Source organism: Paroedura picta, chromosome 5 (assembly GCF_049243985.1).
Source record: "Paroedura picta isolate Pp20150507F chromosome 5, Ppicta_v3.0, whole genome shotgun sequence".
Taxonomy (NCBI): domain Eukaryota; kingdom Metazoa; phylum Chordata; class Lepidosauria; order Squamata; family Gekkonidae; genus Paroedura; species Paroedura picta.
Window position 1 is genome coordinate 67,170,379 of NC_135373.1, and position 16,681 is coordinate 67,187,059.

At 43.7% G+C, this 16,681-nt stretch overlaps 2 protein-coding genes across 4 annotated transcripts in view; both read left to right on the plus strand.

Moving 5' to 3' along the window:
- Window positions 1-185: 185 nt before the first annotated feature.
- Window positions 186-7,376, plus strand: NDUFA5 (NADH:ubiquinone oxidoreductase subunit A5). 2 transcript variants are annotated; one of them, XM_077338364.1, is made up of 5 exons: window positions 186-369; window positions 2,531-2,575; window positions 3,915-4,031; window positions 4,656-4,721; window positions 7,182-7,376. In XM_077338364.1, exons 1-5 carry the CDS (start codon window positions 355-357, stop codon window positions 7,281-7,283), a joined length of 345 nt encoding a protein of 114 aa, XP_077194479.1. In that variant the 5' UTR covers window positions 186-354; the 3' UTR covers window positions 7,284-7,376. The 2 variants fall into 2 exon arrangements, with proteins under 2 accessions (XP_077194479.1, XP_077194478.1); XM_077338363.1 differs by lacking the exon at window positions 186-369 and adding an exon at window positions 900-1,041.
- A 3,400-nt stretch (window positions 7,377-10,776) lies between these two features.
- Window positions 10,777-16,681, plus strand: part of IQUB (IQ motif and ubiquitin domain containing) — a 34,522-nt gene continuing 28,617 nt past the window's right edge. The window contains exons 1-2 of one of the 2 annotated variants that reach the window (XM_077338355.1): window positions 10,777-10,905; window positions 15,842-16,364. In XM_077338355.1, the coding sequence (XP_077194470.1) occupies window positions 15,848-16,364 (517 nt within the window). In that variant the 5' untranslated portion in view covers window positions 10,777-10,905; window positions 15,842-15,847. Of the gene's footprint in view, window positions 10,906-11,154; window positions 11,501-15,841; window positions 16,365-16,681 lie in introns of those variants that run through there. The other variant, XM_077338356.1, reaches the window with a different exon arrangement.

Genomic DNA, 16,681 nt, shown 5'->3' on the forward strand with positions numbered 1-16,681 from the left:
ATTCTCGCGGGTCTTTAAGATTCCCCGAGAATTCCTTGTGCTGCCGGCTAAGGAGGCAACATAAGTGGAGATCTCGAAAGAAAAAAAGAAAGCTCATGGTTGGCTTCACGATGCGAGGGGACGAGGAGGAGACCGAGGTTAAATCGGCAGTGCCCGTCCACCCCCCCCTCCCCCGTACTACCCCTATATTGTAGTGTGAGAGTGTGTCAAGCCTTTGCGTTAGGCAAGCCTATGGTTATCCCTATACTGGGCGGGGGGAGGGACACGCGTTACACAGCCCCGCAGTCCGGTTTCTTTTTTATCAGCACTGCAAGACGGAGTTAAGTTTATGGGTCCTGATCGACACATATCAGCATGAGGCAGAAGTTGGTAAGTCAGTAGCTTGCAATTTATTTATTTTGTTAAACCACCACCACCTCGCAGTTTATTCCTGAAATAACGCCACCGCCCCGGGTCTGCCTTGAAATACTCCACCACTGGCGTTTCAAGCTACGACTGATACTTATTTGTCACAAATACTAATTTGTGCCATCTGGGTTCTGGCTAATAAAAGGCATTGCAGCGGCTGAGGTAGGAACCGGATTTCGTCCTGGACCAACACAGCTACTTGCAACATCTGATGTTTCAAGCACAAACAGTATTCACGTCCTCCAAGTGGAAGAGCACAGCGAATTAAAGCTACCTTTTAAAAAAAAGCTGCATCAAAGGGAAACACTCTAGTTAAATTTCAAACAGTCGCCAAGGATTTTCTGTACTACAGACGGACCCCGTGCGCCTTTCCCTCCCTATGCAAACTTTCTAACCGAAGAATATGAGTGACGCTCCGCCTCCACTGCACCTTGCGATCGAAGTGCTATTATTCGGGCGCATGCGCACTTCAACGTCCTTCGTTTCCCCTCCGTATTCAGGAGGCTGCGCATGCGTACTGAGTTGCTCATTGGCTTTTTGTGATTGGACGGTGAGACCAAAGCGACGTTATTCCTGTTTCTTCTCGCTTCCTATCCGGCTGTAGAAGTGGCAATGGCTGGGGTGCTGAAGAAGGTGAGGGCGCAGCGGGGAAGGGGAAACGTTTGGGGGAGGGAAGGTCATTTACTTGGCTGAGACAATAAGACCAACACAGATTTAATCAAGGCGTGAGCTGTCGAGTGCAAGCACCCTTGGCTGAGACAGTGAAGCCTTGCGGAGAGGGGAATCCTAGGTATCCATGCCCCCCCCCCGCGAACCCCGCACACTTTCCGTGTCTGCTTTCTTGGGGTTTTCTGGGTCTTCATCCATCCCAGCCATCCTAAGAACGTCAGGTATACGTATCCTGGGGCAGCGTTCCCAGAAACCAACATCTAGTAAAGGGCTACTTGTGTCTCTCTACAATTGTGTAAAACTTATCCAAATATAAGAACCTTACTAGTTAACAGGTTTATTGCAGCTTGAACTTCCCTGTGCACTACGTCAACGGTTAGCAGATAACACAGATACACAGGTATTATTCATAAAGAAAATGTATATGCCTTCTATCCAGACCCCTTGTTGAGGTGGCTCACAAATCAAGTACCACCATATCCTTCATTATTTCTCCCTGCAAAAGATTATATATAATATCCTCCAAAGAGTGAAGTGCTCAGTGGAGGACATAATCAGTTTTTGCATATTGGAGGACAATAATTGAGCAATCACTAAGGTAATTAATATATATGTGTGTGTGTGTATATGTATGTTTACACATATATACACCATTCATTTTGAATGCCATTTATAACTCCTTAGTATTTTCATAGAGCTCTGATATGTATGTTGATGTCTCGTGTTGGTAATTTTAGATAACACTCAAATCCAAAATTGTCCTGAACTTTCAGTGGCACTCTTTAAAACCTGACACATCCCTTTATAATCCCTTGTATCCTGTGTATAGGTCCCTGGATTTAACAGCCTAAAGTCCATGCAAGAATATTGTATTATTTTGGTTGTGGGGACCACCCATAGGTTAATTTTTTATTTATAATTAGATTTCTATATCCCTTTTGGCTCTGCCAGCTCAGGGCAGTTCGCAACATAGCTTACAATAGTTCCACAAACAGTTAAAAGAATAAAAGCACAATTAGAACATTGCAATGCTCAGTAATCATAAATTGCAACCCACTATAACCATTCACCACTGTTGTTTTGACCTATAGAATCTCACCTAGCACTCGGGAGGAGAGTTTGAGGAGGAGGGCCAGATGCCTCATGTTCTATTGTTTATTGGACCCAACCAAACATGTTTTGAAGGCCCCTTGGAACTGTCAGAGCTCCTGTGCCCTCAGCTCTTCCAGCTGCTTGTTCCACAAGGTTGGGGCCAGGACTGAAAAAGCCTTGGCCCTGGTTGAGGTCACGTCTGTGTCTCAAGGACTGGGGATTACCAGCCTGTTCTAGTTGGCAGAGCAAAGTGCTTTTTGGAGGACATAAAGTTTTTGCATTTTGGAGGACAATAATTGAGCAATTACTAAGGTAATTCATTTCCTTATTGAGTGTATTTCTCTCTCTTTAATGTCTGCAGACTACTGGGCTTGTGGGACTTGCTGTCTCTGAAGCTCCACATGATGTAAGTTTTATAAATAAATCTATTGAAGAACAAATTTAGAGTTGAAATACCTATTTACTTGAAGTTGATTTAATGCAGAAACAAGTGTTGGACTGGCACTGATTAATGCTAGTGTGGGTATTATATAATTATTAGTTAATAGTTATTTATTACCATAGACAGGTATTACATTCTGATTATTCAGTTACCAAAAGAAGCTTAAATCAAAATACTTTTAGCATTCTAGGCTGCATGTAGTGCTACTAACCTTAATATAAAAAGAGATTTGATGATTATTTTAAATAGTTGCCTGAGGTGGTATGATGTGCCTCCAGGTGACCAAGTAGGGAAGTTCTACTAAAGTGGATGTTTTTGTTTGTTTGTTTGTTTGTTTGTTTCAGCAGAGATAAGTGTATGTTCAGCACTTGCATAGAGAATGCTACTTTTTGGGGGGAGGGACTTAACACCTCAGAAGGTACTAGTGGAGTTCAATGAGTTCTGAACACGCTGGAAAAGTGGGCAAATGAAAAGATGCAATTCAATAAGGATGAGAGTACATCTGAGTCACAAAAATGAGAAGCATGCATACTGGATAGGAGACACTCTTCTGGGTAGCAGTGTGTGAACAAGATCTTGGGGTACTTGTGGACTGTAAGATAAATATGAGCAGACAGTGTTATGTGGCAGTAAAGAACAAATGCAGTCTTGTATCAACAGAGGCATCATGTCAAAATCACAAGATGTCATAGTCCCTCTGTATCACAATGGTCAGGCCACATCTGGAGTGTTGTATGCAGTTCTGGAGTCCTCACTTCAAAAAGGATGTGGACAACATTGAGAGGGTTTGCGGGAGAGTAGCAAAGATGATCTGGGGCCTGGGAACCATGCCCTATGAAGGAAGGCTGAAGAACTTGGGAATGTTCAACCTGGAGTAGAGGAGGTCAAGAGAGGATATGATTGTTCTCTTTATGTCTTTGAAAGGTTCACTTACAGGAAAGGTTCCTTTTGGCAGCAGAGGTTAGCCTGCAGTAATGTGTTTAAAATACATGTAGAATGGTATCAGCTATATATATATCAGGGGAAAAAATTCAGAGTCAGAGTAGTTCACCAGAAGAATGGGCTTCCTAAGAAGATGGTGAACTTTACCTCATTGAGTCTTTAAGCAGTGGCTGGACAGCATGGATATTTTAGGTTGATCCTGCAGGGGTTTGGACTAGATAGCCTGTATGGCCCCTTCCAACGCTATGATTCTACAGTTGGTATTATCAGTGTAATTCATGGTAGTCTTCAAGTGTTAATGCCTAAGTATGAATAGCCAATTTAAAGCTGTTGCTTATTGAATGCTGTGTGGTCTTTTCAGCGCCTGAGGATATTGTACACAAAAATTATTACCACTCTGCAGAGTGTACCCAGAGATGCTGCCTACAGGATCTATACAGAGAAAATTGTAAATGAGCGGTTTGGACTGGTGAAAACAGTAAGTACTTAAACTCAAATGGCATGATTCAGTTGGCATGTTACCCCCCCCCCCTTCTCTTGTCATATTGTGTGTTTCAAAATAATTGGCATATTCTGAATGTAAAATTATTTCCCTTAAATAGTAACTTAATATTGATAAAAGGGGATTTGAGATCTTAGTTGTTTTCACAGGAGAATGGTGTTAACTTTAGCTCATTATTGTCTCAAAAAAATATAAAGCTCCCTTTTTCCTATTAGATGGACTCAGTCCAAAAGGAACCAGATCAGATGATGGAGTGGGTTGTATACATATTTCAGGGAGAAGAGGTGTATTGAGAAGACCTTGGAAGATGTTACTGGTGCAATATTGAAACGATTTTATATTGTTAACAAAACCCTTTATTGAAAATAATGACATTAGGCGGAAAGCCCTTGAAAATCTTCAACATTGCTGAGAGAGTAGCCTGAACTATTTGTTTGTTGATGAAAATGTGTGAATGTATGTCACTGGTAACCATAGATTTCAGGAGTTTTGTTCTGTATTTTGTGAGGACCTTTGTTTCCTTATGTTATTTTTTTCTTTCAGCATATGTTACTTGTACAGTAGAACAGGTCTGAGCCTTTAACTTTTTTAAATCTGCAGGAGCCTAATGTGCAAAAACTAGAAAATAAAATAAATTGTGGACAGATAGAAGAAGTGATTTTGCAGGTAAGCTTGGACAATGCTTAAGTGCAAACAATTGACGTGTATTGTAGCTTCTTTGTGTTGCCTATAATAGTAGTAAGAGAACCAAGGGAATCCCACACTTCATTTTAATGTCCTGATTACTGGGTTGGGAATTAATGTCTTTTTGTTTCTGTAAAAAAAGAATATGAAAGCTTATTGTTTTAAGTATGACATTTATTCTTTACAATACAGCAAAATAATTGCTGTTAATATAGAGTAGTAAAACAGCTGGTCCTGTGTGCCTGTTAGGAGGTGGGCATGATTTTTTTTCATAAACACATGAAGCTGCTTGAATCAGATTATTGGTCCATCAAGATCATCATTGTCTGCTAAAACTGGCAGAGGCTCTCCAGTGTCTCAAGCAGACATCATTCACAATGTCTACTCCCTGACACTTAAGTGGAGGTGTCAGGGACTGAACCTGGGAATTTTTACATACCAAGTAGATGCTCTGCCACTGAATCATAGCCCTTCATTAAGGGCTACAATATGCATTTAATGAAATTAGGACACATGAAAGAGGGACACACAAAAACAAGGTATTTTTTTCTACATATTGGAAAGGAATCCCTAGTTACACAGAAAATAACAATGTTGTAATTAGCCAAAAAGGGACAAAATCTATCTGATAAGAACTGAGTGTACTCCAGTGGGCATAGAATTTTGAAAGCAGTTGAGCCAATTAAAATGAGAGAAATTGTTCTGTTCATATCTCCCCAGGTTTAGAGTCCTGGAAGGAAAGATATTTTTAAGCTGGGTTGGGATTTCCAAATGCAAGCCCTCTCCCCACACCGCTTCTGTATGAGCCCGCAGCTTGTTTTTCCTAATAGCTAGATTGATAGGTAACCATTCTTCAATAAGCGATTGAAACAAAACAGAGGGCAAACTGTTCCTCCACATTTGGGATACTTTTCAGAAATGCAAAAAAAATGCTACATTATATATCCTTAACACTTAGTGGTTCTTATATATATTTGTGCAGAGCCATGGTGGGTGGAGCATGTCCAGACTCCATTTCCAGCCGGACACACTTTGCGAACCAATCAGGACACACCCAGCAAAGCTGGGTGCTCCCTGATTGGGCTGGCCCCTAGAGCGCCCACTGCCACAAGACAGCTGTGCGGCACTGGCAGATGTAGCCTAGCCACCAAGGGGAGCAGACCTGCAGCGTGCTGGCCCGGCTGCTGCTTGCCCTGCCTGTGACTTGCCAAGGGGAGCGACCTGCGGTGCACTGGCCCGGTCACTGCTCAGCCCAGCTGAGCCCTTGCACCAACATAGCCACCCTGTCCGGTCCGGCCAGGGATGCGGGGGCCATCCCAGCTGCTGCAGAGACTCCCGCCAGGCACAGGGAACCTATCCTAGATGCCATGGAGGCTTCCGGCCCACTTGCACATGCACGGACAATCCCCAGTGACAGGCAAGCACCTACCCCAGCTGGACTTGGAACGGAGTGGGGAAAAGGGGCACAACCATGGAGACGTGCCAATATACAGGGGAGGGTCCGAGGAGTGACGTTGGGACCCGGCAGCTGACAGCTGCACCGTACAGGTCCAGAGTAAGCAGAGGGGAGGATGGGCCGGGGAAGAGTGCCTCACCAAGCCAGGAGGGGCAAGGAGCAGGAGAGGCACTCACTTCCCTGAGAGAGCTGGGGGAAAGCCCAGGAAGACTGCCCAGAAGACAAGTCTTAGCCAGCCCAAAGGGAGGGGAGTGTGGGGGAAAATTTGGAGCCAAACGTAACGCCCCACGTCCTCTCAGGAGGGACTAGTGAGTCACAAGCCTCAAAATCCTGCAGAGAAGGGATTCTTACCAAAGAAAGAGTCGCTGGCAGAGGAAGACGCCCTGGCTAAGGGGGAACAGGGAAGGAAGGTGGGGGCTCTACTATACAAAAAGAGGGGGGGCTACACAGGAGGATGAAAGGAGAGGGGAGACACACAAGGTGGTGGGCTACAGCACAGAGGAAGGGGTCGAGGGCTGGAAACAGTGTGATTCTTTGTATGTCCAAAGCCATCAACGACATTTGTCTGCAGCAGCCTTAGAGTCTCTCTCATTTTTGGGGTCTTGAAGGGGCAGCAAGACGGGTAAAGGCAGCGGGGCCCAAAGGGGTGGGTTACCTGAGAGCACACGCCCTCAGACCCCTTGCCCTCTGGGATGACTAGCTCCGCCACTGCACGTGTGGCCTGAAGGTTGGCCGGCTACAGCCGCCTTGAGGGGCCCGTTTTTCATTAATTAGAGACAAGAGACGCAGTTTCATCTCCCCACCGGAGCTTCTTTACCCATATAATTATTAGCACACATCCTACAGTCTTTACCAAGTCAGAAAGGTCTACTAATGGGGGAGCTATGCAAAATAATTAGTGTTTGCTTTCCGCATTCAACCCACTAATTCAGTGAAATTAGAATCTTCTGGGCAAGTTTCAAAATTAACTTATGTTTTATCAACAGGCTGAAAATGAGCTCTCTCTAGCCCGGAAAATGGTGCAGTGGCGGCCATGGGAGCCATTAGTTGAAGAACCTCCTGCTGATCAGTGGAAGTGGCCAATCTAATCTGCACTAATTTCTGGAATAAAAAAAATACTTCATTAAATGTATGCTGGATGTTTATGAAAAATATATTTAAATACAGTGCTACTTATAATATTTTTGTCTGCTTCAATATTAATTGGACTATCACTCTAAATGCTACCCAGAGTGGAGTGAGGTCTAAATAATTTATTTCCTTTTCTAATACTCAGCAGCAAACTTTAATCTCCCTCTCTCAAATTTTCCTTCAAATGGCTTCTGCTTCTTACTTAAATTGGGGAGACAAATCGGTAATTATATCTCACTGATGTGGAAACTGGTTTATTATGTTTTAGAAATCATAAGGTTTCATTAGAGGACAAAAGCCAGCAAGAAATATTCATCATATTGACCACCTAAGATAATTCATACTTTTTCTCTACATTGCTTTCTTTTTTTGATGAAATTTGGTATCTGCTATGATCTTAAATTAGATGGCCTTGAGACTTACTGCAAGGCCTGAAGGGTATAGCAGAGCTTTTCTGACACTCCTCTCTTCTTTTCACATTATCTACAGGCAAGACTAGGTATAGATATGGAAGGAAGTTTTCTGTTTTTCTGTTACCTGAAGCACTCTGGCATGGCTGCTATGCATATATCCCATGGAGTTGCATTATAGAGATTCCTCCATGTATGGGTCTTATAGCTATCATACAGGAACGAATACAAAATTTTATATTTCACATCTCAATAAAAGATATTCTAGTATAAGTTCAGTTCCCATATCTAGAATCAGAAATAGAAGTATGGAAAACTTGTATTATGCCATTAGGAGCCCTCCCACGTTCTGCCTTTTCTCCACTGAGACAGAAAAAAATCCCTGCTTTTCCTAAACAGAACATTTTGTTCACACAACAGGAGACTTCATTATACTTCCTTTCACCAGCACAGAGTGGGAAGAGGAAATTTTTAGCAGCAACTCAATGAGCTTGGCTTAAGCTCTGGAGAGATGTGACATGGCAAACGGGCAGGGAGAACATGACCACCTGGATTAGAGGCAGCTGGGTAAAGCCCCAAACAATGACTTATCTTGGTGGAAATGTTTACTTGCAGGGGGGGGGACTCTAGGTGCAGTGGTCATAATATTAAAGGGCTCTCAAGTTGCAACGGACTTATGACAACTTATGGGGTTTTCAAGGCAAGATATGAATAGAGGTAATTTACCATTCCTGTCCTCTGCATGGCAACCCTGGTCTTCATTTCAGCTTCCTAGCTAAGGACCCTGTGTGGCTTCCAAACTCGGATGAGTTCAAGCTAATCTGGCCTATTGAGGCTGCTAGTTGTCTATTACAAATTTACAAAAATACTTCAATTTGAGAAAAACCCACTAGGTGGCACAACCTCTAAGGATGTGATAGAAAGTAAATGCAGAGAGAATGGGCATGATGATCAAGTGATGAAAAATCAGTAATACTTTTCTACTAATCTAATATATATGCTTATTGGTTCACTGAATTGAAGCTCTTCTAGAGATTGTTGATACTTCTTTTAGTTCCTGGTGGTGCATTTGCATACCTGGAGTTGCTCTGATGTTACTGCTTGTACAATATATTGCTGTAAGCTTGTTGGTTGTAACCATATCAACTTAAAAACTGGAGTGTCTCCACAGAGGATTCCTTGGATGAAAAGAGTATTAAATTGTAGAAGGCACAGAAATCAGTTATATTCTTACAGGAAACCTCGTGTAATTTTATTAAACTCTTGCTATATCAGTGGGCTTCTATCTTTTAAATCAACTTTATATAGCAAAATGGACATTTTCACCACATTAATGGTGCAATGAGCACTTCTGTTTTGAAGATTTTAACTCCCTCTCTGGATCAATGACCTTCACTGTGGTTTACAAGCATTAAATACAAGGCAAGTAGACTGGTAACAGGCTAGAAAGTCCTTAGCCTTGTATTGACAGTTGGAAATCAACCGAGAGGAAAGAAATCAAGTTCCCAGCGGATACTGTTCTAGTCAATGATGGGGAGCAAAATTGGATGTGGGATTGTAATTGGGGATGTAACCTTCCCCTGGTTTTCTACTTCTGCCCTTCCCCTCCCTTGTAATCTCCTAACAGGTATGGATGTAAGGCCTACCAATTTTGCCCTTGAGCCTGGAACACCTGGCCAGTTATCCATGCAATGGTCATCTCTAGATTGGATTTCTGTAACTCGTTCTACATGAGCTTTATTCAGGAAACTGCAACTGGTCCAGAATGTAGTGGCCAGGATTCTTACAGGTACACCCTGGAAAGCACACATTTGACTGGTGCTCCAACATCTGCACTGGCTCCCAGTTCAATTCTGGATCAAATTTAAGGTTGTGGTATTTACTCCATAAGGTCATCCACGGTCCAGGCCCTGTGTTATCTGAGTGACCACCTCTCTATACCCCATGAAGAATGCTCCATTCCTGGAATACCAACCAGTTGGTGGTCCCTAGGTTCAGGGAGGTATGTCTGGCCTCAACCAAGGCCAGGACATTTTCTGTTCTGGTATCTAACTCATAGAATGAGCTGTTGGAGCACATCTGGGTCCTACTGGAGTTGGCAGTGTCTGTAATAAAGAGCTCTTCTACCAGGCTTTTGTTTGAGGCCAAAATTAACATCTGCCTATGCCCCCAAGAGAGCCTCTTGTGGCGCAGAGTGGTAAGGCAGCCGTCTGACAGCTTTGCCCATAAGGCTGGGAGTTCAATCCCAGCAGCCGGCTCAAGGTTGACTCAGCCTTCCATCCTTCCGAGGTCGGTAAAATGAGTACCCAGCTTGCTGGGGGGTAAACGGTCATGACTGGGGAAGGCACTGGCAAACCACCCCGTATTGAGTCTGCCATGAAAACGCTGGAGGGCGTCACCCCAAGGGTCAGACATGACTCGGTGCTTGCACAGGGGATACCTTTACCTTTACCTATGCCCCCAATAATTTCATCTGTCCATTTATCCATGAATCACCAGACCAGCCTGACTCCATAGCTGCTGTGGAGAAACTCTTGCGGTTAATGTTTAATTTGTTTCTTACCTACTTTTGAACTAATTTTATTCTTAAATTTTATTTGTTTTAAACATTGTAGTTATATATTTGTGCGCTGGGGGGAGGGGGTGGCTTAGAAATCTAATCTTAAGAAATACATAAAATATATATGCCTCTATTAGGATTGCCAGGATCCTTTTTCTCCAGGGGAACTGATTCCTGTGGCCTGGAGATGAGCTGCAATTCTAGGGGATCGCCAGGTCCTCCCTGAAGGCTAAATTCCCTCCAAGGCATCCTGAGCAGTTTAGACCTTGCGCAGGATGGCCAGCAGCAAATAGGAGTAGTCTCCTAACCTGTACCTTGTGGTGGTAGAGCAATGACACACACAAGTGAGCAACCATCTTGTTTTTGGTAGCTGTGGCAACCGCAGAGGCCGAAACGAACAGAAAGATCGCCCCGGCCGTCCACAGCGCCCTGCTTTGCTAGGAATGAACGTCTGAAGTCGCGGAACGTCTAAGCGTAGTCTCGCTTTACTCCTCTCTCGCGAGAGTCCGCAGCGTCCTTGTTGCCATGGTTACAGCGGCGGGCCTAGCGGCAGATTGCTTCGGATAAAGTAGCAGCTGCGGGAGTGTCGTTTGATTTCTGAATCTCAAGGTAAAGACGCTAGGCTTTCTGCATTCTCCAGCTCAGGAAAAGAAAAAAAATTGGCGGAGGGGGAGGGGTCGCCGAAGCGGAGGTGCAAAAAACTGGGTTTTAACTCGCTTTAATCCCTCACTACAATTCCCAGCATCCTGTGTACAAATGCCACCTTTAAAAGAATCCTGTAGTGGCCGCGCAAAGCACTTTGGGATAAGTGGTCCTTTAAGCACGAGCGAAGCGGCCACTTCTTCCTGCCTCTAACGAAGTGACTGATGGTTGGCTGGCATTCGAAAGGCGGTCGTGAGGGTCGCCGTGCTTCCCCGCTGCCAGGGGGTTGCGTTCCAGATGTCACGGGGCTCCCAGGCCTTTGATAGCAGGCGGTGTTTACATAGGGGCTCTTGAAAAAGCAGAACTGCAAGAAAACATTCCTGTCACGGAAACCATTGCTTATGGAGTGAGCATAACCCCGCAGTAGAGCCAAGCCGTTAGCGCACGAGCTCAGGCAACAGCCATATAATCGGAGGCACGTTAAGAGGAAACTGCTTTGGTACCGCCTTGCGGGCTTGGTTTTGATTGAGTCGTGCAGAGGTGTATGTAGGGCAGAAAAGAGGTAGGATGAGTCAAAATAAGGTCTCTTGAAATAAAGCCCATAAAATTAAAGACTGGAAACGATACTGTCATGCCTGATAGACTCGCCTCTGTGTAAAGTATGATAATGGACTATATGGACCATTGTCATCCCAGAGGCATTCTGCATAAAGGCACAGAGACTCTCCTTTCTTGCTGACTGCGCACCTTCCAGAGCTGGATACCCTGATGTGGAAATCTGCTCATGGGATAGGTCAGTAAAAAGGAAGGAGGCTGTTATAAAGAGGATCCCTCAATATACTATTTGTACCTTCCTTCATCTCCACTTTCGCATACTGCTAGATTTATTTATTTACTAGATTTATAGACCCCACTCTTGCTCCAGTTGGCTCGTGGCAGTTTACATAAAAGTATAAAATTAACATAAAACCCAATACAATCAACGGCAACAATCAGCAACCTAGTCTCTATAAAATCAGAGTCCAGTAGCACCTTTAAGACCAACAAAGATTTATTCAGGGCGTGACCAATCTTTGTTGGTCTTAAAGGTGCTACTGGACTCTGATTTTATTGTGTTACTTCAGACCAACACGGCTACCCATTTGAATCTAGTCTCCTCTGCAGACCCTCGCTCTGCTCTGGTTCGGCCTCACTTGGAGTACTGTGTTCAGTTTTGGGTGCCCCAGTTGAAGAGGGATGTAGACAAACGAGTATGTCCAGAGGAGGGCAGTAAAGATGGTGAGGGGTTTGGATGAAAAAAGCTTGGGGGGAGCTTGTTCGGTTTAGCCTGGAGAGGAGACAACTGAGGTGGGGATCTGATAACCATCTTCACGTATTTAAAAGAGTGTCATATAGAGGATGGAGCAGAGTTGTTCTCTCTTGCCTTGGAGGGACGGCCCAGATCCAATGGGATGAAATTAATTCAATAGAAATTCTGTCTAAACATCCAGAAGAAGTTCTTGACAGAGCGGTTTCTCAGTGGAACAGGCTTCCTCGGGAGGTGGTGGGTTCTCCATCTTTGGAAATTTTTGAACAGAGGCTGGATAGCCATCTGATGGAGAGGCTGATTCTGTGAAGATTCAAGGTGGTGACAGGTTACAGTGGATGAGCAATAGGGTTGTGAGTGTCCTGCATGGTGCAGGGGGTTGGAGTAGATCAGTGGTCCCCAACCTTTCTGAGGCTGGGGACCGGCAGGGCATCGGGCCGGGCCCGTGCGGGCCACGCCCGCACATCGGGCTGCGCCCACGGGCCGCACCCGCGTGGGCCACGCCCACACATTAGGCAGCCCCTGCGGGCAGCGCCCGCACAGGCCGCGCCCACGCATCGGGCTGCGCCCGCACGGGCCGCGCATGCACGATGCGCGGCCCGGCCTGATTCCCTCTCCTCGCCCTCCCGCAGTAAGAAGCTTCCCGGGCCGCAAGCTTGCAGCCTGGGAAGTTTTTTACTGCGGGGGGGCGGGGAGAGGGAGCCGTGGCCCGGCGCCATGGCCTTCGCGGCCCGCAGGTTGGGGACCACTGGAGTAGATGACCCTGGAGGTCTTTTCTAACTCTATGATTCTCTGATTCTGCTAGCAGTATTAGCAGACGTTTTAAATTAGTGTTGCAGTGTTTCATTAAATAGCATTCTATAGATCCAAGGTTTGGGCAGGGATGATAGCTGATTATAATCAGGAATGGATCTTAACTGAGAAATAGAATTTTAAAAATGCTGCATTGGATATTATGTTCACCTTGAGGTACTCTTGAATCCATTTTTGTACTCCTTAATGCCTTGAGGAAGTTACAGCTTATTTCCCTCTCTTTAAACTTGGGAAAATGTTAATAGGTATGCATTACATTTGAATTCTGTGAAATCATGTATTTGCAACCCTTTTAGTCTTAAAATGACCAAGTTAGTGCCAGTGGTCACAAAATAGCGGATGCCCCATTCAACACTGGGACAGATTTAAATAAATGATGCTTTGTGAAAGGCTAGGGAAACAATAGATTCTGGAAGCTTTAACTCAGCATGAATAAATAAACAGTATGAATAAAAGATTTCAGGTGGGTAGCTGTTTTGGTCTGAAGCAGCAGAACAAAGTTTGAATCCAGTGACACCTTCAAGACCAACAAAGTTTTATTCAAGGTATAAGTCCCAAAGGGAATATTTTGAACCTACTGCTTTTAAATTGTTCAAGGCTAAGGTATTGTCTCAACTGCTGTATGCCACATTTTTAGGGCCTCTACCCTCTTCTGTTATTTTTCTAGAGAGAGTTCAGTGACATTTTTTTGAGATTGTTATTACATAATGGCATATTAAGGGTAGAGGCCAGAATCTGTATGCTGTCAATTTTTAAGTGGCTGTCAGATTGTTTTAATCCTCAAGGTCTGTTTTTGCTAGTAATGCATGACCAATTCAAATCTAGCTGACAAAAGATGCTCCCGGATGTTCTTCAAAAACTGGCCTTTCTCCTCATGAACTTTTAAATTTGGGGATGGAAAGGGCAAAATTAGCTGAGATCACCAGAGTTTATTTCTTCTGACAACACAAAATACACTGCTACACTTATCTATACTTAATTCATTCCAATAGTTCTAGAAGGGCATTCACATTAGCCAGAAGTAAGGCATTGCCTTCCACCGTCTTGGAAGGAAAATAGAAGAAAATACCTTATAAACAGAGGCTTTGTCACTGTTCACAAGAGGAGATTAAATCAATCCAGCATATATTTTTCAACTGTCCATTTTACAGTAAAATATGCAAGGAAATTATTAGCCCTTTCATAGATGGGTTTCCTGGACAGTCAAATACAATCAAGCTAAATTATCTCCTCTCTGACAGGTGACATGCCGGGTAAGATCAGAAACTCTATATGGCAACTCGATGAAATTTGATAATCTGGATTTTTCTCTTTTATAAACTATTATTCCAAAATGGTTTATATGAACATGTTTTGATAGTTGGTCTGTAGATTTTATACTTTGAACTGTGATTGTTATTGTGTATTGTTTCCCCAGAGGCTCGCAGCAGGTTACAACTTCTGTTAAAATCTCAGTAAAAATCCCTTAACAATTAAAATAGATTACTACATAAAACCATAAGACACGGCGGCAGATGCAACCCCATACTAATAAACTCCTAATAATCTAAGAAGGGTGGGAGAGGGTGCTGATCGAATTCGCTACTGCCGCTTCTCTAGGAGGGACCCCGATCTATCTGGCTGCCCGGCCTCATCCATAGACCTGACGGAAGAGCTCCAGTTTGCAGGCCCTGCAGATAGCTGAAAGCTCCCGCAGGGCTCACAGCTCCTCCAGGAACTCATTTACCAGGTTGGGGCCAGGACTGAAAAGGCCCTTGCTGTGGTCGAGGCCAGGCAAGCTTCTCTGGGGCCGGGAATTAAAATTCAGTGACATGTATTTTGTCTCAAATGCAGGCTTTTCAGGAAAAAACTGAGTAGGGCAAACTTTCAGTGCTACTGCTCATAGTGTTCCTTGTTTATTCTTAATCAGAATAATTAGTGATGACAATATCCCTTTCATTGCATGAGAGTAAACATACAAGTAAGAATTTGAGCTTTGGTTTCAATTTGATCTACATTTATATCTTAGTGCAGCCTTTTGCAACTTTTTTACCATTGTAAAACCCCTGAAACATTCTTCAGGCTTCCAGAAACCTGGGAAGTGACATGATCATGCAGAATATGGTTGGGAAGCACAGCTGTGTACATGCCTACGCGAGGCCCCTCCAGGCTCATAAATAGACATTGATTAGGGGGGGGGGGTTCAACAAGACCATATATGGTCATATCACTCAACAAATGTTTAACAAATCTAACAAATATTTTTAAAATTAATTAACTCCTACTCATTCAAGAAACCCTTCCAGGGCCATCAAGAAACCCCAGGGTTTCACAAAACCCTGGTTGAGAAAGCCTCTCTTAGCGGGTGAGAGAAAATGAGTGTGATTTTATTCCTGTTCTCTCATTTACAAAGCTGTGGAACAGACATGCTCTCTCTCACACACAATTTCATCTGAAAAACATTCATTATAACCAGAATACTGACAAGGTTGCCTAATATTATGTTGGCAATGTCATATATTCATAGCTACTAATTTTATGGTGAAGAAAAATGCAGGTTCAGAGATTGAAGTTTTTCCTCAGAAAAAGAAAGCACTGGAAAATTGTCTCTTTTAGAAAATGTCAGTCTCTGATTTAATCTGAAGAGCTTTCTCCTACTGATAGTTTTGTGCAGTGTCTAACATCAGAAAATGCAACCAGTCACTTCAGATTGGGGATTAGACTAAATTCTAAATATGGAATACCATTTACTTGAAAATTATGCTTGACTCTTACTGGAAGGTAAAAATGTACTCTTAATTTCAGTGAAAAATGGCTGCTCCAGAGAAAGAGGCAGATGACCTTGCAGAAGCAGAGGCTAATGTATTGATAGCTGAAAAGAAAGTTGTAGTGGATGCATCATTATCAGAACAAATAGATGAAATTATAGACTTTGTAAGAACTACAGAAGAGCAAACAGAAGCAGACAAAAGCAGGCAGTCAAGTGAAACTGGCATGCCTGCTGAGCAGGAACAGTTAACACTAGAATCCAGCACGACTGAGGAGCCGACAGAGAGACTGGACGCATTAGCAGAGCGAAAGGAAGCCCATGCAGAACCCCAGGTTCAGGAAGATGTTGTGGATGTCAAAGATCTTAATGATGAAGTTCAGTTTGAAGTTGACACACGAGCTCCAGTAATTGAAATAACAGCAAAATCCGTTGTACCTGTTGCTGAAAGCCTGTCTGGATTAGCTGCAGAAACACATGCTATGGTTGGCACATCATCAGAAGTTTTGGGTTCTCAAACACCAGAAGTTCCAGAAGATACAAAAGATTTTACAACAACAGGTATACAGTTTACTGGATACTGTAATTCTTTTTTTTTTTTGCCTTTACTTCTCTCATGCTTCCTCATGTCTGACTGATTTCCTGTCAAAGCGCTATTACTTTAGTGCAGGGGTAGTCAACCTGTGGTCTTCCAGATGTTCATGGACTACACTTCGCATGAGCAAATGCTGGCAGGGGATCATGGGAATTGTAGTCTGTGGACATCTGGAGGACCACAGGTTGACTACCCCTGCTTTAGTGCACAGATTAGGATGTGGTGTGTTGGGGGAAGTTTTTGTTTTTCAAAGACAGAAAATAACAAAATTGCTCTTGACTCT

What these genes read in the sequence shown, in the direction of transcription:
- NDUFA5 (XM_077338363.1), top strand. Translation starts at nt 1,021, where the DNA reads ATGGCTGGGGTGCTGAAGAAG. An exon ending in TCTCTGAAGCTCCACATGAT is followed by an intron (nt 2,576 to 3,914) that starts GTAAGTTTTATA and finishes TGGTCTTTTCAG; the next exon opens with CGCCTGAGGATATTGTACAC. An exon ending in TAGAAGAAGTGATTTTGCAG is followed by an intron (nt 4,722 to 7,181) that starts GTAAGCTTGGAC and finishes TTTTATCAACAG; the next exon opens with GCTGAAAATGAGCTCTCTCT.